The 26,391-nt window shown below is 38.1% G+C and overlaps 1 protein-coding gene across 1 annotated transcript; it reads right to left on the bottom strand.

Moving 5' to 3' along the window:
* Window positions 1-1,690: 1,690 nt before the first annotated feature.
* LOC121315712 (calpain-2 catalytic subunit-like) lies at window positions 1,691-24,534 on the bottom strand. Its single transcript, XM_041250054.1, has 21 exons — window positions 24,039-24,534; window positions 22,913-22,982; window positions 19,299-19,417; window positions 17,884-18,017; window positions 16,588-16,756; window positions 15,824-15,907; window positions 15,469-15,554; window positions 15,008-15,082; window positions 14,446-14,606; window positions 13,341-13,510; window positions 12,840-12,851; window positions 11,429-11,640; window positions 11,011-11,047; window positions 10,823-10,888; window positions 10,278-10,335; window positions 9,537-9,601; window positions 8,980-9,048; window positions 8,798-8,876; window positions 2,887-3,003; window positions 2,619-2,677; window positions 1,691-2,062 (listed from the first exon to the last, which is right to left on the bottom strand). The coding sequence occupies exons 1-21, from the start codon at window positions 24,273-24,275 to the stop codon at window positions 2,039-2,041; spliced, it is 2,103 nt and encodes a 700-aa protein (XP_041105988.1). The 5' UTR covers window positions 24,276-24,534; the 3' UTR covers window positions 1,691-2,038.
* Window positions 24,535-26,391: the final 1,857 nt, after the last annotated feature.

The raw sequence follows: 26,391 nt of genomic DNA, 5'->3' as shown, positions 1-26,391 counted from the left end.
AGCTGGTTTATTTACATTGGGCTACACACGTTTAGGCCAGGTCTTTTGCTTGTTAAACATTTGGAATATAGAGTTTTTAAAACTTAATGAATGATTGTGCAGAATGTCTTAGCATTTAATCTGTAATCAGGAATGGGTATAATGAGTAAACTAGTTCAACATCCACCAGGTTAAATGAATGATAAGGTGTAAGAAAAACTTATAAAAAGCATAAGTCACGTAGACAGAATAAACCAAACAAACTTTCACCTTTACTACTAAAATAAGGCAGACAGCCAGTTCAGAAAATGCGTTCATATATATGCATTCATGATTCATGACTTCACTTTCTTCAATAAGATTTCAAAATTGAATAAACTTGTGCAAGACACCATATATAAATTGACTTTTAGTAAGAGACATTTTAACACATTATAAAAAAAGCAGACACAAAAATTCAATTTGTGTAACTGTGTGAACTGATCTTCATTTTGTGAGCGCTGTAGTTTAAATGAGTTCATGATGAGACCTTGGTGAGGTTGATACACCTGCACTGATAACTCTCTCTCCCTCTGGCTTTCTGCTAGCTCTGACTGTGAACTTTTCATAGTTTATATAACCGCATTACTGTGTCAGTAAGAGGCTCTACTTTTGAGTAACTGACATTGTCAGATGCGGAATAAGAAGCAACAGGAAATTACTGTTTACTCAGAAGAGGGATAAAAAAAACATGTGCCTTATTTGCCCAATAAATGAATGCAGACTTGAACTGAATAATGAAAAAAGGTGCAAACCTCTGGTTTACAACAGCACAGTAACAACACTGTAGTTGCTGCGGTTGCTTTCTGTATCTATATAACTTGTAGCTGTTTCAGAAAATGACGGATCCCTCTTTTGACACAGGTGTTGTAGACGTTAATTTTGGTAAAATCTATATTAGAATGTACTGTCTATGCATACGTTTAGAGTGTGTTCATATAGGACACAATGTATGAATATCCCTGTATTTACTAGGATTTTCACTAAGGTTTGCATTGCTGTCGCCATGAAATTACATCAGAGAAAGCGGTATGAAATTGCCTAGATAATTAAGAGGTTTTGTTTACATTTAAATAAAATCATTTACATTATAAAAACTGCGTCTAGAAGCCTTTTGGCAATGCATCAAAGTATGACACAAAACAAAGGTAAGGAGAGTTTTTCTTTACTTCCACACTTATCAACACTCAAAGTAACCATGCACCAGAAGACATGAAAGTGAAACGTGGCAATTTGGTACAGTTTGAAAGAAGACTTTTTATATGGACACTTTACATTAACCTTTAGGGTAGGGTTTGGGTTAGGGTTAAGGCTAGGGTCTTCATTCAAAATGTAAACTATATACTGATAGGGTCCGTCTGTCTTGAATGATCTTCTTTAATTATTTCTGTTACTGCTACCATAACCCTTATAAAAGTTTTCCACAGTGAAATTGTAGCAATAGGATATTAATAAACATAGTAAACTGTGGTAAATGCATAGCACAACCCTAGGAAAAGCATAGGAAAACTGCAAAAATATCATGCAACTTACCATGGTAAACTTTTATAAGGGAAGTACCTATTAATAACATGCATTTTCATTTCGCTTTATAATAAAAAAAATGACATTTGGTTAATAAATGGTTAATACATTTTCTGCAAAACAAAAAAGTTGCCTGAAAGTCAGTTAATTACAGTATGCAATATATTTATTTCAATGCATGGCCATGTAAATAAATGCATGATACTAGTGAGGTACAGAGACTGAGCGGCCCTCCTCAAATGTTAGGCATCATTCACCAGGTATAAAAGGAGATGGCATTAGAGGAACTGAATAGTCCTTATATTCTTAAAATAAATGTATAACTCTTAAATCAGAGCACAATAAAAGCAAATCAAAGTGACAACCTCCCTGTCTAGTAAAGGCACAGCGTGAATTAACTACACTATTCATGCAACAGCTTTTTGGTTTCTGTTTCAGCCAGCGAGTCCTGGAGACAGTGCATGCTGGGTCTGGCTAGGCACAGCTCTCACTAGCCTCACATCATTGTGATATTCATCCACTGTGGAACAAACCAGAAACAAACACAAAGAAAGTTAGAAGCATTTTAACAGGAAGCAGGGCCTTGTATCTAACTAACAAGCCAGCCTTCCTGATTTTAAGGATTTTATTTCTGCTTGAATGTTGCCGTTTGTTCTCGCCCAATGCCAAAGTAATAAGTAATCAAAATCAAATAGAAAAATCGGAATCCCTCTTGGGACTCAAACTCTAAAATACAGTAGAAAAAAAAAACAAAAAAAAAACAACGGCTATAAACTGATACAGTTAAGATAATTTATTATTCAAATATCAAGTCCAGCATGATGGATTAATGTAGATGGACAGAATGTTGACAGTTTGGCACAGGATCACATCCACTGGTCCAGCAGGAATGAAAGAAGGTAATCAGTTAAAAAGGAAGGAGTGGAGGGAAATGGGGGGACTTTCAAAACATTTAAGAAATATAATATTTAGTAATTTAGCCGACGCTTTTATCCAAAGTTACTTACAACAGAACCTCAGTTTTACGTCTCATCTGAAGGACAGACAATAACAATGAAACATCTTATACAACTTACTGCCAATAGGGTGAACTCCACCGATCCACTTCCCTCTGTGTCCAGGGATTTAAACAGTCCTATAGAGAAATATAAAAGGAAAATGTTGATCAGGCTTTCCCAAACTGGTGCACTCTTTCTGAGGTCAGTGTACCAAATAAAGGTCTTTTGAAAATCTATTAACTATTAAAATACTTTTTTTTTTTTTTTTTTAAAGTCTGTTTTTGAGAAGTAAAAAAAAAAAAAAAAAAAAACTGTTATTAAACAATCAACAACACAGTAGACTTACTAAACATGGTTTCCAGCCGAACCAGACACGCAACGAAGTTGTCGAAGTCAATGGTGAGGTCGGCCTCGGAGTAACGCGCAACAACACTCTGGAGCAACACGTTGTTTAAAGTGAACCCTAAAAAAAAAAAAAAAAAAAAAAAAAACGTATTCACTGTTAGTACACCTGAACACCGATTGGACTTGACTGGTTTTATATATTCTGTACATTTACAGTGACTGGACAAAAAAATGTTAAGTACAGCAATAGGGTGCAGCGCCATTACGGGCTTCCAAGATGGCACCGGTTACGCAGGACGAGTTTACAAATGGCTCTGCAGGGATGCGGGACCATTCCTCAATGATAACTGTCTCTTTTTTACAGAACTAAAGGAATCAGCTACTGTGACTCTAATGCAACCTCGTTCTCACCTGCTTGAAGTACAGGCAGTGTTGAAGATGACTTATAGGTTTTGGCCGATGAAGCAGGGATTTTTGATGATCAGCGATTTGACAGCCAAGATCCTCTCTATAATGGATGATCTTGTTACTATTAATGAACGGAAATACCATTCGGATAACAGAAGATAGGAGTTTGTCTTACAAATAATCATTTTCTATATATAACAGAAATGAATTGGAACCTGGCAGGAAGAGATGGGAATGGAAAGCATAGGACGTGTTAATACTTTAAGTTAGATATTGGTTTGAAGTAATGAGTACTGAAAAATGCTTATGATAGTGTTTCATATTGATCAACCCTAATATTGGCAAAAAGCAAAGGTTGTCTTAAAACCTGCTTTGACTGGATTTTGTATGAACAGTGATGAAGGCCAGACATAGTTCAGTCACTGTAGCACTGTCATTCTGGTATATTAATTCTAGCCTGTATTTAGATTAAAGCTTAAATTACTCCAGATCAATGGAGTAAAATAAAATTACTGAAGTATATGAATTGGAAATAAACTGTTGAACTATAATGTATTATAACAGAAGCATGGTGTTGACAATATTGTAAAGATGTTGTTAAGCCACATTTGAAATAATGTTCATTTAATTTAATCAATTTAAGAATTATTTCAGTTTCTCCAACTAAATAAAAAGTCCTTTAGACATTGCAGTATCAATTAAACCAAAGAATGTTTAGTTTATATAAAGGTTTACTGCAGTAATCAACAGAGAGAGAGTTATTTGTAGAAAAAGCTATAGCGTTTGAAAGTGAAATAAATAATTTTGGGGTCTGTGGTTTTTCTGTAGATGCTTGTCTCAGACACACAGAATAATTCTGGAAGAGCATTAGACCTTCAAAAGATAAGGCTTGGTCTTTGGTACCTCAATGCAGGATTCGGTGTTGGCTCTTTAAAAGCGGGATTTGCCAACCTTGAGTGATAAGCAACGGAAAGTGCTTTAAGAAAGACAGGAGTCTGTATCTCTTTATATTATAAGAAAATAATGAGAGCTTAGTTATAAAAATTAGGATGTACGCTTTTTTGTATTAATTAAAGATACCGGTCGAGGCATCTTTTGAATCGGCCTAAAAATGACTTAATGTGGTGAATTTCTAAAAATGCTTACCGTGGAGTTTCATTAATTAAAACACTAGCCTTGGCAAGTAAACAGGGTGTCTGAAACCTGCTTGTGCAGGCGAATATTTAGAAACCGAGAGGTCAAGCTTAGTCCAAGCATGGTACAAGTTAATATAAGGCTATTATATTTAACATGTTTCATTATAGCTTAAATTTAAATGGAAATAACTGAACCTACCACTGTATAATTATTCAAAGACTTGTGATAAAGCCCTACAGTCTTTTTGTTCTACACTTCGTTAACACACATTTGTATATGAAGTTAAACTGACCCACTGACAACACACTGAAAAGGTAACATAATATGCGGTTAAGAGGTTATTGGAATTAAATAGATCTGGTGTTATATATTAGAAACATCTCTCATAAATACACATATACTTGTATTCTGTAGCAAGGACCCTGTGAACTCCAGTTCACCTAATTTTTAGGGAAAGAAGGGGTGGAAGATAGTGAACCATGAGCTCACATTCAGTTAATTTTGAAAACAGAGTTGACCGGAACCTTCTAGAAAATATCATTAACTCAAAGATAGGAACTGTCAAGGCAGATTGATGATCAGATTTAATTTAATTTAAGACTCCTGATTACTCAATGGAGGGAACATCCTTAAAAAAACCACGGTAAAACCCCAGTCAAGTATCGCGGGACTTGCTAACTACATGTTATGTGGTTCATGCTCTGAGGATCTCTTAAAAACTGATTACTGTTTGGTCGTAACCACAAGTATCTGCCTTTTGAAGACAGTTCTTATTTTTCAATATATCCTATACTACACTTCCATATACTGGAAGGTAAGTGTATATTTGAATTCAATATGTCTTTTATATTGATGCATTGCTATAAGGTACAGAAATTATGTTTTAGTCTAAGAGTGACAGACATATTGAATGTTGTAGAACTTTTTGCATTTTATAGCCTAAGAGCTAAACATATGATAACCATATTTGTATTACTGTATTGAGGTACTAATGCTTTTAAACCTATAAAGGCACTGGAAACGCCCAGGCTGCCTATTAGCAGGGAGCCAATGTAGCTAGTAACTACTTGATCCATTTAAAGCATTTAATAAACCAAAAAGAGCACTTGTACTGCTCTGATTCTTTAAAAAGTCTTCTTGATTATTAAAAAGTCATCTAGATACATTGCCCAGAGCACAAAAAAAAAACACTGAAGGCTACTGGATTCCTTAGATGGTGTCCAGCATGTGAAAGGTCCTTTTCATAACCATGGCCACACTATCGATGTAATCATTTCTTATGGTTTAGTTGTTCTGTTGACCTTACCATTTCTGATCATCTGGCGATTGTTTTTTGCCATCAGCTACTAAAAGCCTGCAACGCCCAATTAAAACTCGGATGGTAAATTCAACAACTGCGGCTAAGTTTTGTGAGCCTTTTAAAACATCTCCATCTACTGAGTCAGTATCACTGGATGAGCTGGTTAACGCTTATAATACCTGGCTGTCTAGTATTTTTGATTTTGTAGCACCAATTAAAATTCGGAAAGTGTTTGTTAAAAGAAGCTCACCGTGGTTTGTTACCACTCAAATTGAAATGTGAGGGCTGTAAATTGGAACGTAGATGGAAGGATTCTAGACTGCATGTTCATTATTGGAACGTAGATGGAAGGATTCTAGGCTGCATGTTCATTATTGGAATGTAGATGGAAGGATTCTAGGCTGCATGTTCATTATTGGAACATAGATGGAAGGATTCTAGGCTGCATGTTCATTATTGGAATGTAGATGGAAGGATTCTAGGCTGCATGTTCATTATTGGAATGTAGATGGAAGGATTCTAGGCTGCATGTTCATTATTGGAATGTAGATGGAAGGATTCTAGACTGCATGTTCATTATTGGAATGTAGATGGAAGGATTCTAGGCTGCTTGTTCATTATTGGAATGTAGATGGAAGGATTCTAGGCTGCATGTTCATTATTGGAATGTAGATGGAAGGATTCTAGACTGCATGTCTAGTGCATGTCTCCACTGGGGAGAATAAATCGGTATTATCTGAAGTTATCAGCGGTGTTCCTCAGGGTTCTATTTTAAGCCCCTTGTTATTTTCTTTATGTTCCTGTGACAAAGTGCCCGCCCCTGTGTATATTATCTGTTATGCGTTGCGTGTGGTGTGTTTTAAATGTTGGTGTATAGTCATTGGTACACAGGATATAAACAGGTCTGCGTAACACGAGTGTTTAAAATGTGTATTTGTATTTAGGCACAAGAATTGCACAGCACTTCACGCGCAAGTAAAATGTAATAATATGTGAGCACGGGGAATTGCACTTTATTAATTAACGTGCTGGGACTCAAGTGAATAATTAATTAGTAATTGAATCCCAGCACAACAGTATATATAGATGCACGTTTTCACATACTGGCTGTTGGGTGTTTGGTGAGTGGAGAACGGGATAGGAGACGGAGGTAAAAGTAGTAATAATAGTAGTCAAAGTAGTTAAAGTATCCGCTCACTGTGTTTGTCTGTCTAGTCCGTTTTGTTTGTCTTTTTGTTTTGGCGACGTGTGCCGTGTCCTGTGTTTGTTTTTGTATTGTTCCAACCGTTTATTTTCTGTCTGTCTGTTAATTCATTAAATGCTGAGTGAGACCATTTGCTCAGCTCCACCAAACTCCGCCTCTGTCTTTATTTTCCTGCTTCTGGTCTGACGCCTCCCACTCCGGCCGTCTCTGTGACAGTTCCCAATAGGCTACATCATTCACAGACATGGAGTTAGCTTCCATTGTTACGCCGATGACACACACCTGTACTTGTCTATAAATCAAGGTAACCCCTCTACTGGGGTGCTATTAGCTGCTCCTTGCTGATATAAAGTGCTGGATGCCTCAGCATTTTTTAATGTTGAATTCAGACAAAACAGAAGTTCTGCTTGTGGGCTGTGAGAACCAAATATACAGAATAAAAAATATTAACTTACAGGAGTCAGGGTTCAGTAGTTTTTCATCAAATCTAAAACTGGAAATGAGGAATTTGGGGGTCACTTTTGATCCAAATGTATCATTTGAGTCTCATAAAAAAAATATGAAAAGTATCTTTTTTATCATTTGAGGAATATAGCCAAACTTAGACCCATTCTCTCTGTACCTGACTCTGAAAAGCTAATGCATGCCTTTGTTTCAACCAGAAAAGATTATTGTAATGCTCTGCTTACTGGTATTCCTAAATGTGTGGTGTTTGCAGCTACTTCAAAACACTGCTGCCAGAATTCTAACTAAAACCAAAAAAAAAGAGCATATTGTCCCTGTCTTATCTTATTTGCACTGGCTCCCTATGCATTTTAGAATTGATTATAAGATTTTGCTTTTAACTTATAAAGCCCTAAATAGATTAGTACCAAGTTATGTATAGGCGTTGTTGACCCCTTGAACTCCAAGTCGTACTCTAAGATGGCAGATTGTGGGGCTGTTGGTTGTTCCGAGAGTGAATAAAGATGGCGAGGGGGGAGGGCCTACTCTTGTAAAGCCCCAATGCTGTAGAATGCTCTACCATCTTCAGTCAAGAAAGCAGGGAATCTTTCTACTTTTAAAACAGCATTGAAAACCCATTTTTATAAATTTTTACCATAATTTTAGCACTGATTGTGTATCGTTTTAGACTGTCTCTTTAACTGTTTTATAGGAATTACCTTTGCCTTTTAAACTTTGTATTATATTGTAAAATGTTGTAAAGTGTCTTCAGGTGCCTGTGATGAAAGGCGCTGTATAAATGTAAATGCCAGGTAAAGCTGAGGTGAAAATGTGCTGGAAACTCCGGAATGAGACTGTTCACTGTGAAACGTGTGACTTGTGTCATCTGAAAGTCATTTTGGATTGGAATAAATGCAGGATAAAACCCAAAATGATGTCTGGTAAAAAAAATAAAAAATAAATCCCTCTGCAGTGTTAATTATAAAAAACTGTCAATACTGTTTGCTTAGCCTGGCTCCTTAACTTTAAAAGATTTACAACCTCTTCATACAATATTTATCAATGAACTCCCCCCTTAGAAGGTAAATTATACTTTAAATAGACCCTTATCAAAGTTTACTATAGTAAAAACATAGCAAAGTGTAATAAAGCACAGTGAAAATATGGTAAAGCATGGGTAAGCATTGTAAAGAACAGCGAGGAGTAGTAAAACATATTAACAAATATGAAAAACCAAGGTAAACTATGGCAAATGCATCGTATAACTATAGAAAAAGCATGGTAATACCGGACAATACCGTGCAAAAATGCCATGGTAAAGTTTTATAAGCCAGGACTCGCACACACCAGACCTAAAGTAGCATGCAGACACTTAGCAAACCCTGCCTAGGCACTATACAATCCCACACTGTACAGTACCTGCTTCTTCGATGGCCACACGCATCTCATGTGAGCTCATCGTACCAGAGCGATCAGCGTCTTTATTCCGGTAGATATTCTGTGAAAAATACCTTTTTTTAGGAACAGACAAAACTGTTGGCATGGTTGGCATTATGATACATTGATAAGAAGCAAAGGCTTAGCAGTAGTCTCACACGTACCAGATATCCCTCAATTTTGGTCCACAGTATCTTGAACTCCACCATGCCCAACTTCCCAGTTCCATCTTTCTAAGAAGAAAGTTAAGGCAATGTGATGAATGCAGAGAACCCAGTGGCTTGTGAAATGGTGGAAGGCATGCTTAAAATGTGCACTAGAAGGTGTAATCTAATTAACGAGGGGCTTCAAACTAAGTTTTTAAGCAGTTTTGACGAAACTGCAAAAACACTTGTCCTGCCTCATGGAATATCTAGACAAACTGATTGCTGACTAATGCACAAATTAAAACACAATGGAGGCCAATGGAAGTGTGCACATTGCATGTGAGACTCATAAATGTGCCTATGGCATGTGAGACTCATGAGCAAACACTTGCATTTGTAAAGGTTAACAAAGGCAGGTTTGTAAACACTTGCCTATTTTGCCTCCAAACTACCACCATGAGGATGAAGAATTGTTATTTTCTTATTGTTTGAATTGTTCTGAGGGGATACATGACCACTCCAGTTTACTTTCAATATGTGTATATGTGTAAATTCAGTTTTAAATGAAAGGATACATCCAAAAGGTTGACCATGTTGCGACAGGTTTCCAGGCTGAATCCATCTGTCTTAATTTCAGAACCTTAAGGAGAAAGAACAGCTATGGATATTTAGGGTGGATATGTATTAACAGTATCATAGATAATTAGGGCTTGAACTTTTCAGTTTTTATTTTCCTAATCTCTACCTCACTTTAAATGTTAATTAGTAGTTGTTAAGTGTCTTTGCATCCAAATAAAGAGAAAACTACCAATTAAAGACTGGGTTTAAGATTATTTTTTTCTTTACTACAAATCAAGGAGATTTTAAATTATGGATTTGCTATCACGGTACACTCTTGGGTATTTTATGCTGAAAATGTCAGGACAACTCAACATACAAGCGATAAACTAGGCGACGGCAAAAATGAAATGCAATTAGGATCAGCAATGAGCAATTAACGTAATTTGTCACGCCATGTGATCAAAAATAAAAAATATATAAGCCCTATATATAATAATGTAATTGGGTTATTATTACATTCTTTAAAATAAGAGTACTTTTTTACAGTTAAAATATCTTAGTCTTGTACAGCAAAGACAACACAACCTTTTAGGGTTTAGGAGAACAAATGAATATCCACTCAAATTCAGTGTGACATACATGCATACATACGTTAGCAAGTACTGTATATACTGTACATTCCTAGTAGGGGATCAACAAGTAACAGAGTAACTCTAACTCTATCTTAAACATAATAAACCTAGAATAAAACTTACGCTTTGCTACTACTTTGTTGAGTATGTTACGCAGTTCAAATGCTGAAATTTCACTGTCCTGCAATATATAAACACAAAGAAGTTATAAGGCTTTTCATTTCATAAAACAACAGGATCTAGTGTGGTACAGAGTAGATTTTTATGGCACATATAATTCTGTTTAAATCCAATTACTAAACCACTAGAAGCTGAGTAATGGGATTTAGGAATTGAATTGAGCTCTGATTTCTTGTACTTGGATCTGGGGACATTGGTAATGCGGGTGTTTTTTTTAATTCACATTTCTCATTCGAGGCTCAATTCAAAGAACAACACAGCAGCTGTGAGACATATTTAACAGATTTGCAATGTAAGAATGCTTAGATCCCCTTCAAGGCTGATTGCCACCACAAACTTCCTAGAAGGAGAATTGGGGAATGAACTTCAGAGCAATTTGGGAAAGGCAATTCTATTGATGTAGATGGGTTAAACCAATAGGAAACTAGCACAAGGGAGCGCCTAGAATAAAACGTCAATGTAAACAATATCTTTAGGTGGTTACTCACTTGCCCTGCTAGTTGGGTGAACAGATTCCTGAACTTGGCATCAATGTCATCTTCAGTAATTTCAACCTGGAAACACAGAAACAAGAAGTGTTTAACTGAAAATATTTTATTAAAATAACATTACATTTTTTTAATGCTCTTTATACAACATTTCCAATATATATTTGATTAATATCAGGTGCTTTTACCTCATTCAGTTTTGCTTCAATTTCATCATCCAGCTCCCTCAAAGAAACAAATACTAAAATTAACTTTTAAATTATTTAAATCAACTCTCAGAAATCAAGTTCATAATACTGGTCCTACCTATATAGTGTGGAACGGGTTAATGAGATACACAGGGGGAGAACTGAATCTCTTCAATGGTTTTAAAAGAAACATACTAATGGATGAAAGGTGAGTTTTGACAATGTGTCTATAAATGTCCCCACTGACACTTAAGTCTGATTTAAAACCCCAGATATAAACAAGGATGCCATGCCTTGTGTCAGCATGTTCAATTGTTCTGGAATTTCCCAAATTGCTGGTCAAGTGATGACAGGTTACAGGACCCAGGCTCTGTCAAACTGCGACTGCCCTAACGTTGCTCAGGACCGCGGTACTTACTGCGTGTCGGCCTGTTTCTCTGCGAAGACGCGCAGGCAGAAGTCTCCGTTTTTGTGCGGCTCGAAGGTGGAGGGGACCACGAGGTACTCCCCAGGCGGCAGCTTGAAGCGGCTGCACACCTCCCGCAGGTTGATGAAGCTCTGCGAGCGCGCCTTGGACTGATTCTTCAGGAAGAAGTTTTTGCTCAGGTGCACATTCCTTTTCCCCACATACTAAATAGTGCATAACATATAACAGTAACTATAAGAGACAAAGCCTTTTAGTCCGAGTAAATTACAAAAGGAGAAATACAACTGAATACAAGAGTTTTCAAGAAGAGCTTTTGGGTTCTGAGCATCCCATAGTGCAGAAATTCTCTTAAAATAAACCTACAGAAATGTGATGGTTTTTTTATTTAAATTTTATATTTATTTTACTCCCATTTTTTCCCCTCACTGCAGCACCTTTCCCACATAGCTCAGGAGAACTGAAGGATCAGTGGACGTCTGCCAATCCCACTACCAAGCCAGTTTCCTAACTCGAGAGCGGATGTCAGCAAGCTACCGACCTCTGGAGGACAAAGGCCAGCCCTGCAGGTGTCCGCCTGAGCTCACTGGACATGCAATGCAATTTGTCCTGCAATAAAATGATACTTTTGCCGCGTCACTACCTTTCACACCAGTGGTGACAGGCGCTCGCAAAAATAGACACCAATCCTACTTATTTCGCACAGCTTCATTCACAATGCCTGTGATGCCTGTCGCATCACTAGCATTGCGAATGATTTGCATCAAAACTAAATGTTTCACTTTTTTGACGTGCTCCGGTGTGTCGTATTACACATTCGCTTGTCGTATCACGGCTGATGTGAATAGGCCTTAACACACGGGAGCACCAGAGCCAATGCGACGCTCCATCCAAAATGCCCAGCGAAGACTTTGCACAGTCAGGACGCAAACCTGTGCTCCCCTGGCTGTATAAGTCATCCAGTACACCACGCGGCCGTGCCTTTACCAGGTGAGCCACTCGGGTACCCCAGAAATGTGAAGTTTCTTGTAAAATGCTACATACTGCTAGAGCTGGAATTACCAATGAAGCAGTGTTCCATTCGAAAAAACCCATTTGCTTTGTCAAAAAAAACTATCCTGTTTGAATCAAGTTTGGTTAAATAGCTCAATCAGATGTAAGCAAATTAGTTCAACAAATGTATAAAAAAAAAAATGTAAATTGAAATCTGAAAACTGCTTCCTTGTTCTAATTGAACTCTCTGTTACACCGGTGTTCTCTATACATAATATATTGCTTTTGGTTTTGAGCACGAACATGGATTAGGATGGTCTGCAAACTAGTTGAAACTCATCCTTATACAAAGCAACCGAATCAAAACAAAACAATACTGACATTGTTTTTTCTTCTTACTGGTCTTACATACCTCTTCGGGAACCTGAAAAAACAAGAAAATAAACATTTCATTTGACAGCATTTACAAAGGTGAGCAATAAGTTAGAAGTAAGAGAAATATCACAGCTTTGTAAGTGGTACGTTTTTACGGTGCAATTGGCCCTATCTTCCATTGTGCTGTAATGAGGTGGCAAGACTTATTTAATTTAGTAAGGTTAAAAAACTCTGCTATAATTACACTTGATTCTTATTTTCCCTTAACTGTAAGATAGCATATATTTTTGGTATATTACATGTCTCTCAGACTGGAATGTTTAACGAAGGAGCATTTTCATCACAACTTGATTAAAGGAAGTGGAAAACCAAGGCCTATATACCTACACAAACGGGAGCTGGCCTGCCCACATGTGACACGTGTACCAGAGATGCTGCCTTTTAGAAATGTGACTTTCAGCTCACTGCATTCATCTGGGAGAACAGGCTTAACAAGATAATCCAGTTAATACTCAAACTGTTCTGTTAGAGCATGTACCTCGTAGATGGCGAAGCCGATGGTGTGCATGTCCTCTCCCATCTTCCTCTGCCTCCTGCGGTTCTTCTGTATCAGACCCACCAGGAAGGTGCAACCGTCCTCCCCATCATCGGGGTCATCATCCACCTCCTCCAGCTTGAGCACAAACTGGGGGTTAGTCCAGAATGTGGCTGGAGAGAGAGAGAGAGAGATAGCCAGGGTATGCAATCCGCTTCAACAGTAAGCATTATAGATATTGTGGGACAAAATGTTTAAAAATACAGATGTACAATTATTCAAATAATAAAACAATATATCTTTATACATACATTATGATTATAAAAATATTTGACAAACAAGCACCATGTAGATGCAGCATAATTCGGAACAAACAAAGGGAGCTAGTTTTGCTAAAGTATCTGGTGATTTAAGAAAACCGTGATTCAGGTACTTTTTTTTTTTTCTTATGCAATGTGCTCGATTTTCTCAACTGGGCAACAGCTGTGCAGACGTGCACACTAAACATTAACAAACGTGACTTGCCACAGAACATTTTTTCACCACTAGATCTACATCACTGTCAGCTTTGGCTGGATAACTTCATACCTGATTGCCAAGCCCTGGTGTTTTGTTTTTTTTAAAGTAATTGTAGCTGACGAGCTCGTTCCATGAAATGTCTCCGCCATGCACACGTATCATTTTACAGGTCTCAGTTGTGCACAGCAAACGTGTTTTCATTTCAAAATATGATATCTCATACCACACTAGGTTAAAGAAAACCATGCTTAGATATCATGCTTTTTGACCGTTTCATACTTCGTTTAACTTGGAGAATGGTATTCCCACCACCATTTCACTGGCTTCTTTCCAGTCAGTAACCAATCAGCTGTTTTCTCGATTGATGGACATGCTTTCAGTTAGTAACAAATGAAATGACCCAGGGAGCACAAGTGCAAACAGACACCCGAAAAGAAGAAGCAGAAACTCAGAGCTTTCTTTGATTAAAAGTAGTACCAGATATCATTGTTTTAAATTAGCTACAATTACTTTAAGTCTGCCCTATACTGTTAGACTGTGAGATGTGTTGAGAGCGCTGGTAGCGCAGGCTGGATGACTCCGCCCCTACCGGGGTAGTTCCTGCAGCCGCCAGCAGTGGAGCCGCTCCTCCAGCTCCCCTCATGCTTGGACAAATCCCACTTATTGTACTTGTCACTGGTCAGGGCATCAGGGGTTAGGTTACAGATCTCCACACGGGAGTAGTGTCTCAGGAAATCGGAGAAGGACATCCTGGAAATGACACCGTTGGATATGTCATTACTCTATACAGTTCAATGCACCAGAAATAACTGTTCTAAAGCAGGGGTGTCCAAACTTGGCCCTTCTGCTCCAGGTCTTTGTTCCAACCCTGTTCTGAATTGTTTAACTGAACCAATTACAGTAACTCCATCCAGAGTAAGTACTATAATTTTACAAGTTAAACCTGGTGTGGAATGGCCTTCCAGGACCGTGATTGGACACCCCTATGTTCTAAAGCTTTTTTACAGCATTGAATACTATTTTCAAATACACACATTAGGTGTCTGCTTCGCTTAAGAGTCTAGATCTCTTGCATAAAGCTTTAAGCTATGAAGGATTACCGAAACAGGAGATATAGTGCATGATTGACTGACAACAATAACCTGTTTTACCAAAATTCTCCATCTTCCGATCTGTTGCTCAGTCTCGCCCTGTCATCTTCGCTGGTGGAGCTCCACTGTTGAGAACTGAAAAAGACAAAATGTGAGTTGTGAGACTGGGTGTAGATTTCCTACTGTCTGACCAGTAGGGGAATCTCTGTTTCAAAAAGGCATTATCAAGTACAAGCTATCGTTCTATCATGTTTTCCATACAGATATGTTTATTTTAAAAAGGTCTGCATCCACAGGCTGTACACTCAGACCTGATCGAAGGGCTGTATTCACTTCAACACCCACCATGCACATTGCCTGGCCTTATCAATCACACACACAATGTGCCAGAGTTGTAATATCTGTGAAATATCTGAATCGTATAAATGTTTCTATTTGGCTTATACTGTACATTAGGTCGTGTTGTTCTGTTGCGTTAGTGCATGTATGTCTAGCAGTAATATCATATGACAGCGACTTACTTGTCACTCCAGGGTCCAGTCCACTCTACCTGACCCCATGGGTTTCTGATCCTGATCAACTTTTCCTGCCGACCTCGATATTTCACCTGTCCAAGTAAAACACAGAGAGCACAAAACCCAGTACGTACTGTAAGTGAAACACAGAAAGATAAGCAGTTAAGTTAATGTTTTAAAAAATGTATTAACATACAGCTTATCTTTCCTGTGTAATGATGCTAGCTGATATCCTCAATGTTGTTTTGACTGATTTACTGCCTTACCACTTAATTTCCCAGAAACTCTTTTTTTCCCTCCAGCTAAACAGTTAATTGGCTTGGCACCTTATGGCTGTCTTCCAGTTTTATACCAACCTCACCTCGTCAGCTCCAGTGACTGAGTAGGCGTGCCCCTTCACCAGCTTCTGTGATGTCACGGCTTCTGTTTCTGCTGCACTTGTGATCTAACACAGCAAAGTTCAAACAAAATCTTAATCTTGAAACAACATGCCGCCATTTCAATGACAATGACCAAACAAAATAATTTACTCAATATCTAATGCACTGACACTGGGTTAGTTTGTGGTATAAACACATAAATGTTTGGTAGTGGTCCATGAAAAAAAATATTAAAAACCTAGAGTGGTTCTTTACCTTTGGAAAAAAAAATGTATATTTGGGGAACTTGGATTTGAAATAATAAAAAAAAAAATAGTTTTTGAAGGTTTTCTTTTAATTTATTTTTTTATGATTATTATTAATTTAGCTTTTACTATCACTGGTAAGACAAACTTTCTTTACCTCCAGTTTCAATGAGTAATTTATGCATTGCGAGACATATTACAGTTACAAATTAAATTTAAAAACCCTTAAGATACAGAAGGAATTGAGCAGCTGTTCAAACGGTTTCTTCTTAAAATACATCTGAGTGACTGAAGTATCATAAGGAAACTGACAATTTGGATGAGCAGATCCAGCCTGTCTGTAAATTCGAAACCCTTTTTTGTGCACCTCATTGCAAAAATAAGTTAGCATAATTGTACCTTAAAGGGTTAAAAATAATAGTACAGTGGCAATATTTGACCAGCAAGTGGCACCATCAACACATTAAAAATGACAGAGTAGTACTGGTTAAAATAGTTACATCTATGGAGCAGCCCAGGAGAGACCCTCTCCTCAGAGCTTTTTGGATGATCTTGAAGAGCTGGGGGTGAGGGTCCTTGAGCTCATGAACTTCTGCAATGCCTCCAGTGAAATCCTCAAACCCTTCAGTAGTGCTCCCGCCCGAGAGAGCCTCGTAGGAGCAGTTCAGCCTGAACAAGGGGACAGGGTTAGTGACCTGAAATCTTATACAAAGACTCTCCTGAGCAGGGGACTTAAAAAATAAACCACCACACACTGCCAGTTTGGGGGGGTTTAACCCTTTCAGGCCTGCTGGGACCTCGTAGGAACCTCATGGGACTCCTAGGTCCCAGTCTGAGGTAGTGTATAAATATCTGTTAAAAATCTGTATTTCTCCTGTTCTCATGTATACTCAATAAAGGAGTTTATTCTTCAGTTTGACAAAAGAAATGACTCAGTACTGAAAGGGTTAATATCCGTTTCCGTTAATGGTTTATATTACCCACAAATCCGTCTGGTGGCAATAGAAACCCACCACTTAACCCATTTCGAGTTCAGCTTTTTTTTATAGGATTGTAGATGCAGACAGGATTATTTCCGTGAGTATCCGCATCTCCATTCTGACATTTCTTAAAGCCCACTATCAAGCTAAACTTGATTTAAATTAATGTTCTGCTGGCACCAAATAACAATTTTCCAAATAAAAACATCAGTATCTGCAAACCCAAGACCTCCATTTTTATGTGGTTTTTGTAGTGCTGGATTGTGCATTCCATCGTGCAGCATTAAACCCCACAGAAGATTTGGTCAGAATTGACCACACAACAACATAGAACCCTATTTTGAAGCAAGGGCTATGACACTAGCAACAATCAAATGCACAAAGGAGATGCTAATGTATTGTTACAACAGTTTATAAACTGCTATATATTTATTTATAATTTAAGAAGTCTGTAAAGTGTAACTAATGCTCTTATCAATTGCATCCTCTGTGTGTGTGTGAATGGGGGTGGTGGGCTAGTGATTCAATAGCAGAATCCTAATGGCACAGCAACGTGTTACCTGCTGTAAGATTCTGACTCGCTGTAAGCAAGTTAAGCATGAGCGAGTTACAGCATCCAACCTGCTTGTGTTCTGAATTGTTTGATTAACTATTCAGCAGGTCAACCTCTATAAACTGAATCGGACCTATACAAACAGTGATTTCTTTATCACGGTATTTAGGCCCTGCTATAAATAAATAAAAGCCCTGGAATACCATGGCACCGTATAGAGTATTTTACAAAATTAACTGGTAAATAGGTAAGGATCTCCTTACTTGGCGTAGGCCTTCTCCAGCAGGGCGCTCCAGAATTCTGACCCCTCGGCTGAGTGGACAAACAGCAGCTCTCCGTCCCTCGTGGGCAGCCTGTCATCAATCACCACGTCAACCCACTCTCCATACTGCCAAAACTGAAAGCAGAGAAACAGAGACACTATTAGAATAGGTCGTCCACATTAACAAGAGAGGTTATGTTTTATTATAATTTGGGTCATAGCATTATACACACTATAATATAACAGTATGCTCTGTTAACCCTGGCCAGTAACTACTGTAGAAGTGTGTTGAAAAGAAGAAAGGGCTATTGTAGAATATTGCATAATAAAAGGCTCCTAATTCTAAAAGCTTTCTGCATGGTGAACTTCCAGGTCAATGACGCTGTTTATTTCCTCAGCACTGCATTTTCCTTCTGCCAGCAGGAGTTTCCATTACCATCTATCAAAAATCTGCATTACGCTAGGTGCTTGAGATGAAGATGAGAATTTTTTTTAGGTTAGACAGATGAACTATGGTGTTTTTATAATGTCACGTTTAACCTTTGAGTCTAGTCTTAAAAAACAAAAACAAAAAAACACTGTTATAATATGTACCCCCCCCCCCCCCCCCCCCATAGATCTCTAATGAATGGAAACTACCACTTGTGATATTAAAAAAAAATCTGCTCTTTCATTGCTTCATTTTTTCTGTGGGGCAGTGACAGAGATCGAATTATTCTTGGTGTTAGATCTCCCTCTTGACCTGTGAGGGCGCTGTGTACACGGAACAAAGAACACTGGACTTGTTGGCCCAACAATTCATTGCCAGGGTTTGGCGGAAGTCGGACATCTAGAAAGGGGGCAGAGCTATGGTACGCTAAACCACTGACCCGGAAGGTTAACGGCGTGGTATCCATGGATTGGAGGAACAGGTGTGCTAGCTACTACGGTCTAAAAAGGCGAAGCAGTGATGGGATCTGTTCATTTTTCCTATAGTTAATGCTGAACCAAAAAACACATTGTGAGACCGTGAGCATTTGTTTGTTTTATCATGTCTAACTACTGTGACTGTTTGTGATATATTAGACGGCTAAACGTGATCCAGGAACTGTTGCTTAAGGCCATCGTGAACCTGGACAACACTGCACCTTTGTTCCCAATAAAGTGTAATTACACCGTGAGCACTAAATCACTCACTGTGGACTTGTGTTTGTGTTACGTGGGTGTTTACTAACGGGACAGTGGTATTATTTTGGGACCAACCCGTGGATCATAAACAGAGCAATACATGCCACTGTATTGCCTGTTAGCATCATTAATATTTACTGTATTTGGGTCATCGGACCATTGGATTTACAAATAAACTACCATTGCACCTGCACATGGCTAACCACTTTGCCACAGGGGCCCAATGAAGTTTTATGGTAGCCTCCTGACCTGGAAGTGAAAGATTCCAGCATAGTTTTCTTGAAAGCTTTGTCCGCTGGGAACTACTCGGGCCAAAACATCCTCGTTGAGGGTCAGAGAGGCGATGGCAGCCAGGAGCCAGCAGTCCCCTTCAGAAATGAACAAGAAACATTTTAACAACTGCAAATCTGTATGGCTTTGAGACTCAGCACAACACAAAAGAGCTGCAATTCAACAAATTAAATACCCTGTTTTTCTTATTGCATACTTTTATGATTTTGAATATAAATTGAATAAGAGTTTCATGTTTTATTCCATGACATGAATATACATGTGCCTGACACCACCTGGAGGGTAACTGGTATTCATTGGGCTAATTTGTCATTAAGGCTGAAGCTAGAAAAGAGCAGGCGTTGGTTATCTGTTTTCTCCTCTACATAAGCATGGACGGTATTTTGAATAAATTAAATCAAATACAAAAATGTCTCATCTGTGAATAACTGAATTACTACTGCAACGCAAAAAATATAATACACAACTGTCTTTTCAATAGTACACACTTGAACGTCAAAGGCTACAGATACAAATTCCACTCTCATTCAGATTACTAGTTTGTTAAAAAATCAGTTTAAAAATATATATATATATAATATAACTATATAATATATATATATATATATTGTCTCAGCAGAGTTAATCAATAGTTAACAGTAATGACATATAAAGCATGTATTCTTTGCTCAATATCTTTTGTAGAAACGAGGTTGGTCTTGCACTCAGAAATCTATTCTTCTACGGTGTGAGATTATAAAAGACATGTCCAAGCTAAGCAAAGTAGCACGTGATTTCTTTGGAATCATGAAGTACTCATAAAGATTAACATTAACATTTTTCAAATGGTCAGGGAAATGAAAACTGGATTTAATTTTTTTATTATTATTTTTTTGTACCCAAAAATGACAACAAACTATTTCTGGTGCACATTTTATAATATTTTATGATAAATTAATATTATTTATATATTAGAATTTCAAAAGCAGAAGTGAGGGATTAGACAAGCACTTGATGAATATATTTAGTTTGATTTGATTTGATTTATTATAGGACCCCCTTTTCAGTTCTTATAAAACTCATGCTGGCATGTGTTTGCTCGTTGAACAATGGTGCTAACTGACTGAGTCACTCCTTCCTCTTTGTGCATGCCCAGTGTGTCATCACATGGAATGTTTCATAATTTCTCTTCATTGTTCAAAACAAGAAAGTTCTATTTGAACACAGCTGACTCTCTGGGCTGCTCTTGGGGCAATGGGCGGGGGGCAGAGTTTAACTAAGGCAACCAAAGGCGGCACGGCTGGTAGATTGCCAGGGCTGTATATTTACACTGGTTCTTAGGAAAGTTGAAGAATATGACCAGTTTAATGCCTGATATCCGTCTGAAGGCAGTTATTAGTCTCTCTACTCCCTTCCCACACATGCGTGCCAGCACTGGAAAGAATGAATCCTTGTGACTCAGACCCGCATTCCAAGAGAGATTTCCTTTTGCTGCAATGAGAAATGTGCCAAGAAATACAGTAAAGAAATATAGTAGCTCCCCTTTAAAATAATAACAGTTGACTGGTCACATGCAATTTTGCACCAGTTTGATCTACAGTCGCATGTGATTTCCGACTGAATTCATGCAGGATTTTATATGAAATTGGATTTGTCATTTTATTTTATTTTTTTTATCTTTCCCTGACCATTTTAATGATGCAGTGGTTCTGAGTTCAATTGATTCAACACTGAATTGTAACAATTTTCTCTGTATAAGAATCCACCTGACATTATCTGTGCCTGTGAAACCCTAGTTGCCTGATCATTATGAGTACTTCCTTAATCCAAAGAAATCACATGGTACTTTACTTAGCTCGGATATATCATTTATAACCAGTAAGACTGATTATTGGCCAAACTACGAGAGTTAATAAAATAGGTGCATTTTGGTACCTTTACTGCACCTTTTTAACTGGTTACTCAGAATGGAAAGGAATGGGTATTAAGTACTGACAAACCCTGTAGGACAAAGTTGAGGCAAATGGACTGAATGCAGCTGAATAAATGCATGACTTGGGAAATAGCAATGCGATTGAGCCACTAAGGAAATTATTGCACAATGAATGCAACAATCACTGGGCCCAAACTCTGGCAATGCAGTATACCTCCATAGTTACGACTAAATTTAAATTGCTATAGATATCACACTCATTGTAAATTACTGTCCTGAGAATCAATTCTTTGGTGTATGTTTACTCTATGCTACCATTGTATTTATGGCCCAAGGTACATTTCCCAAAGATAGTTTTAGCTGCAGGGACTGAAGCTTCATCACACCTTTGAAACCTGCTTGACACTTTGTCATACAAGAAGGCCAAAGAGACTCTTTGGATACTGCTGACATTTTGTAGAATGTTATGAATGTAATCTACAAGCTGTTCTAACTCAGGATGCACAAAGAAATAAAGGAAGGGGGAAAATATCTCCCATTTAAAGATACGGTAAGCAGGACTTAATACTTCAATAGTACATGGCACAAAGGAAAAATCAGAGCCAAAAAGTACCATAATGGAAACACTGTTTCTAACAAATAAAAAGAACAAAACATATGAGGATAAGGAAGTAAAGGAAGGCTTTAAATCAGCGCTTTTCATTTTTAGTTTTGAAAGTGTTTGTAAGGTAGTCACTCCAGAATCAAGGTAGCCTCCTTTTAATTACTAAGACAGACAATGATCGAAGCATTGACCCAGTGGAGCCAGTGCGACACCATCAGACTTACAGAACAGAGCACTGTTACTGCACTTCCAGAGGAACTTGATTGTATTCCTTGAAGGATGTCTGATCTTCATGTACCTGTACTTTACAGCCTAAATAGTTTCTGACAGTTTTGGCTGAAATTGAGATAAAATATTTTTAAATGAAGGTTTATCCCCTTTATATAACAAGAAACAGGGCCCTTAGCAACTCCCAAACCTACTGTGACCCTTATACTGTCAAGCATACAGCAATAAAGCATACTAAAACAATAGTGGAAATATGGTAAATACCTCAGATTGATTATAAACCACACGTTAGAGCTTTGTTTTTGTTGTTGTGAAACTAAATTAAAATAATAAGGAAATGAACATTTTCTATCAGGTAATCAACTTTTGATCTCCGTATGTGTATCCAAGGTACTTTTGGCTTTTAAAATGGGCAGTCTTCACACTGGAGTCTTTGTGGTCTGGTTAAGGTTGTAGACTCATGTAAACAGGTTTAACTGAAACAAGGCTGTTATTTAGAAAACCTGCTTCATGAAACAAGTTTGTTCTGTTTAACTTAAAAAAACGATCCAAGTCTCTTCTACTTTTTCAGCCTTGGTTTCCCCACTAAAACTAGTGAGAAGCATTTGGAAAGTGTGCAGTCATAGACAAAGACGCTCCTGTCAATTGAGCAACGGCAATCAGCTCTCGATCTAATTCTGTCAGACCTGCTGTCTTGCCATTTAATGATTGAAACTTTCATCAGGGAGACTAACTTTTATAGATTATAGAGCACATGTATTTCTATTTGTTCTCCAACCCCTTTGTGTATATGACGGCCTAAAGCTGCCAGGTGAAACTTAAACTTACCCAGAGCCCCTTGGCAGATATCAGTCCTGGTGGCACCCCCCACAATAAATTGTGGACTGGAACACAACTCCTGCAAAACAAAACACCTGGATGCTTACGACTGTACGCATACTGTATAGATCTGCTATTAGAAGTATGGGAATCTGATGGAAGATCATTCTGTGCTCTATTACATGCAGTGTGCACAATTGGTGGATGCAAAACATGGCTAATCTACAGTACATATCCATCTTTTGGTCCCTCTTAAAATAAACTGAACATGCTGCTCTGAAAACACATGTTTGTAGTAGTTTATTGAAGGACAGCATTGGTAATGCTTCTTATCAATGTGTCCCTCTATTATTGTTCTTATTGGTTAAGGTGTCACTATGTCAGTGAGGGTCATCCGGGAAGTCTGTCACATTTCTATGATCATCCTTACTAGGGCGAGGTCTCTTGCAAATGACTGCAATATGATAGAGTGCATAACAAAACAATCCCATATAGGTTTGACCTTGTCCACTGCAAATGTTCTGAAATGTCACTTTTACAGAGCCTGCCTATACATACTGTACATACAGTATGTGGGGGCATTCCTGTCAATCTGCAGATTATTGCCCTGAACATCCAAGGTGTCCTGCATACAAAAGCTGTCTTTCTTCAGCATGAGGGAATCAGTGCAAAGTACTATTTAGAATAGGAAAGATGAAACGCACTTTGAATCCAGGAAAAGTTTGGAAAGTGCCTTGGAAAAAATGAGTTTGTTAGTGTGGTGTGTTTACTAACTGTTTCTATGTCTATTTTATTTTTAAAATTTCCAAGTCAAATACTCATGCATGCTACTTACTACTTTATTTTACATACGGTTCTCTGTTCATAGAATCATTAACACTTTTTTTTTCTCAAAAGCCTAGTTTTTTGCACAAACGCATTGACTGCATCAGATACTTAAATGCATCACGTTTCAGTCGTGGAATGAAAGCCAGTAAAGGCTACTAACGGGAAATGTTAAGCCAGGTCACAAACACTCAGTAAATCGATGAAGTTGCGCACTGCGTGAAAGCACTTAGCTAAATGCACCATCATTACAGTTATGCTAACAACACAACCGCAAACACTATTTTTAAAAATAAAAATTCTACCTTACCGTGGGTCTTTTCCAGCTAACACCGCGAGTTTTAGAGGAATTTGGCCCCAATTCATTAAATCCCAGAGAAGACGACAAAGCAGGGAATGTTTCATCTGTAAATAGTTTACCGGTCTGCAGGCATTGCTTTCTTAGACAGTCGAAGTCCTGGTTCATATATTTCACTGCATTTTCGTTGGTGCCAATGCCGGCTGTCCTTTCCCTGTCGCGTTGAAGTTTAGACGCAATCCCAGACATTGCTTTTGAATACACCGTACTACAGTACCTTCACAACCCTTTCACCCGCTGATGCTGCTCTGGCATGAGATACCTGTACTTGTTATTGTCGATTTAGAAGCGCTGGTCAGTGGCATAGGCGTGTGGAACGGACAGTCTGATGAAACTGCCGCCCCGCCTACATCCCTGTTATTTCTGGTTGGTTCTGGGATTTTGACAGTATTTCAGATCCAAATCTTTACCAACCCCTATTCATTCTGCAGAATCAATCATGCTTTTCCGATTTTTCGGATTCTCTTCATGACGTTTTGTTAATCTTTTTTTTTTTTTTTTTAATTGTCGTGTACATGGGGGGGGGGGGGGGGGGGGGGGGGGGAATGAAGAAATTAAATAATGTATATGAAGGATTCGATGTTCCAAGCAGAAACGAGAAGGTACGCGAAATAAAATAGAAAAATGCATTAACTTGCAAACATGATCAGTTCCTACTCTAATAACAAATGTAATGTTTAATAAGGGGTGCAGGGTGTGCAAAATCCAATGCTTTTTTTTTAAGCTGTAGCTTTGTTGAATAACTAGATATAGCAACATTGTCTTAAACGATAGTAACAGCTTGGCATATACAGTGGGCTATCGTAATAAACATATTAAGGAAAACTTTTTTTTTTCCTCGCGCAGTAACATATAAACGACATTAGTGAGTTAAAACCGACAATACATACTTAAATATATTAAACATTCCACAAATACACATTTTGTTTATAATGTTTATAATCGTATGCGCATTTTCTTCACTCCCAGCACTCAATTTATATGCTGGAAGCTGGAGTCTAGGTGGAGTCAACTAGGGCGTAACTTTCAGCCCTAAGGAGATTTGAGATCCCCTATAAATGTTTTATTTATTTATTTATTTATTTATTTTTAATATGGCAGAATCAGCATATGTGTCCTTGGTTTTCTTTAATGTTTTCCTGAATTTTGTCCATAGACATGTAATGACCATTGCTGCATGTGGATAAATGTGTTAACGAGCTGATAATTGATTGTGGGCGGTTAAAAGGGGTGGGATAATTAACAACAAGGGAGGTGTCTTAGTCAGGTGTGGCATTGGGGGAGAGAGAACGAGAGTCAAACAGTTGAGCAGAAGAAGCAGGCAGGGAGAGAGGATACCTTCCGCTGTAAAACTGAACTGCAGCCGACGCAGAGACTAGAATAGCGGTAGCTGCGGAGTAAACTGAGCGGAATTTTCAAGAGATCAGCTGTCCGTCTGTCTGTAAAGTAGGCCTATAGCCCCCTTTACATTTTACCTGCAGTGTTTTAAATATATTACTTGATAGCTAGGGACCTGCGTTTTACGCGACCTGCTTTCTTAAGCTACATTCATTCCTCCCACGGCAAGGTGGTCGTGTAGTCTGCTTAATTAAAGCACTTACTGATTAATAATCTCCTAATTCCTTTACTCACCTCAGCTAGTCATTCTATTAACGCGCATTGGCACGCTGATTAGGCGGCAGCAGCAGCCACGGACATTTATTTAGTTATGCATCCCTTTATTACCAATGCGTTTTATTGAGTATTATTTCTTAGAATGGGTGTGGCAATGTGCCCCGCCCCTGTGTGTTATGATGTGTTGCGTGTGGTGTGTTAATGTTGGTGTACAGGATATAAATGGGTCTGTGTAGAGTGATTTAAAATATATACTTGTATTTAGGCACGGGGATTGCACGGAGGGAGGAGAAATAAGGGGTATAAATTAACAATTGCTATTGCGCGTTGGTAGAACCAGCGCGGTACTTGTTTGTGTGTGGGTCCACTCGTTTGTCTGTCTGTTTATTGTATATTTACTTTGGCCAATGCGCAGTTTTGTTTTGTTCAGTCTGTGTTTTTTTCTGTTTTGTACAATCTTTTTTTATTTTACAATAAACCGGCGCAAAGCGCCTTCATCGTTTCACTCGTCCTGTCTGCGTTGTTCCATTCCTGGTTCTGATGTCACCACTCAGCCAGCCTTGTGACAATGTGTCAATAAATAATTAAAATGTTTCCGTTTACTAGCAGGAACACATATTTTGTCATATATAAAACAGCACTGATTCCTGGGACAATGTATATAAAATACTGAAATCATAACATCAATGCT

This window comes from Polyodon spathula, chromosome 5 (genome assembly GCF_017654505.1).
Source record: "Polyodon spathula isolate WHYD16114869_AA chromosome 5, ASM1765450v1, whole genome shotgun sequence".
NCBI lineage: Eukaryota > Metazoa > Chordata > Actinopteri > Acipenseriformes > Polyodontidae > Polyodon > Polyodon spathula.
The sequence above is the reverse complement of the archived record's forward strand: the minus strand, read 5'-3'. Positions and strand labels throughout refer to the sequence as shown.

Bases quoted from the DNA above. Each gene is read 5' to 3' on its own strand.
- LOC121315712 (XM_041250054.1), bottom strand. From the start codon at position 24,275: ATGTCTGGGATTGCGTCTAAACTTCAACGCGACAGGGAAAGGACAGCC. The intron at 18,018-19,298 runs GTCAGGAGGCTA...CTCTGCTTTCAG, and splicing joins CTGGAATCTTTCACTTCCAG to TTTTGGCAGTATGGAGAGTG. The intron at 3,004-8,797 runs GTACTGTACAGT...TTTTTTTTTTAG, and splicing joins TGTGGCCATCGAAGAAGCAG to GGTTCACTTTAAACAACGTG.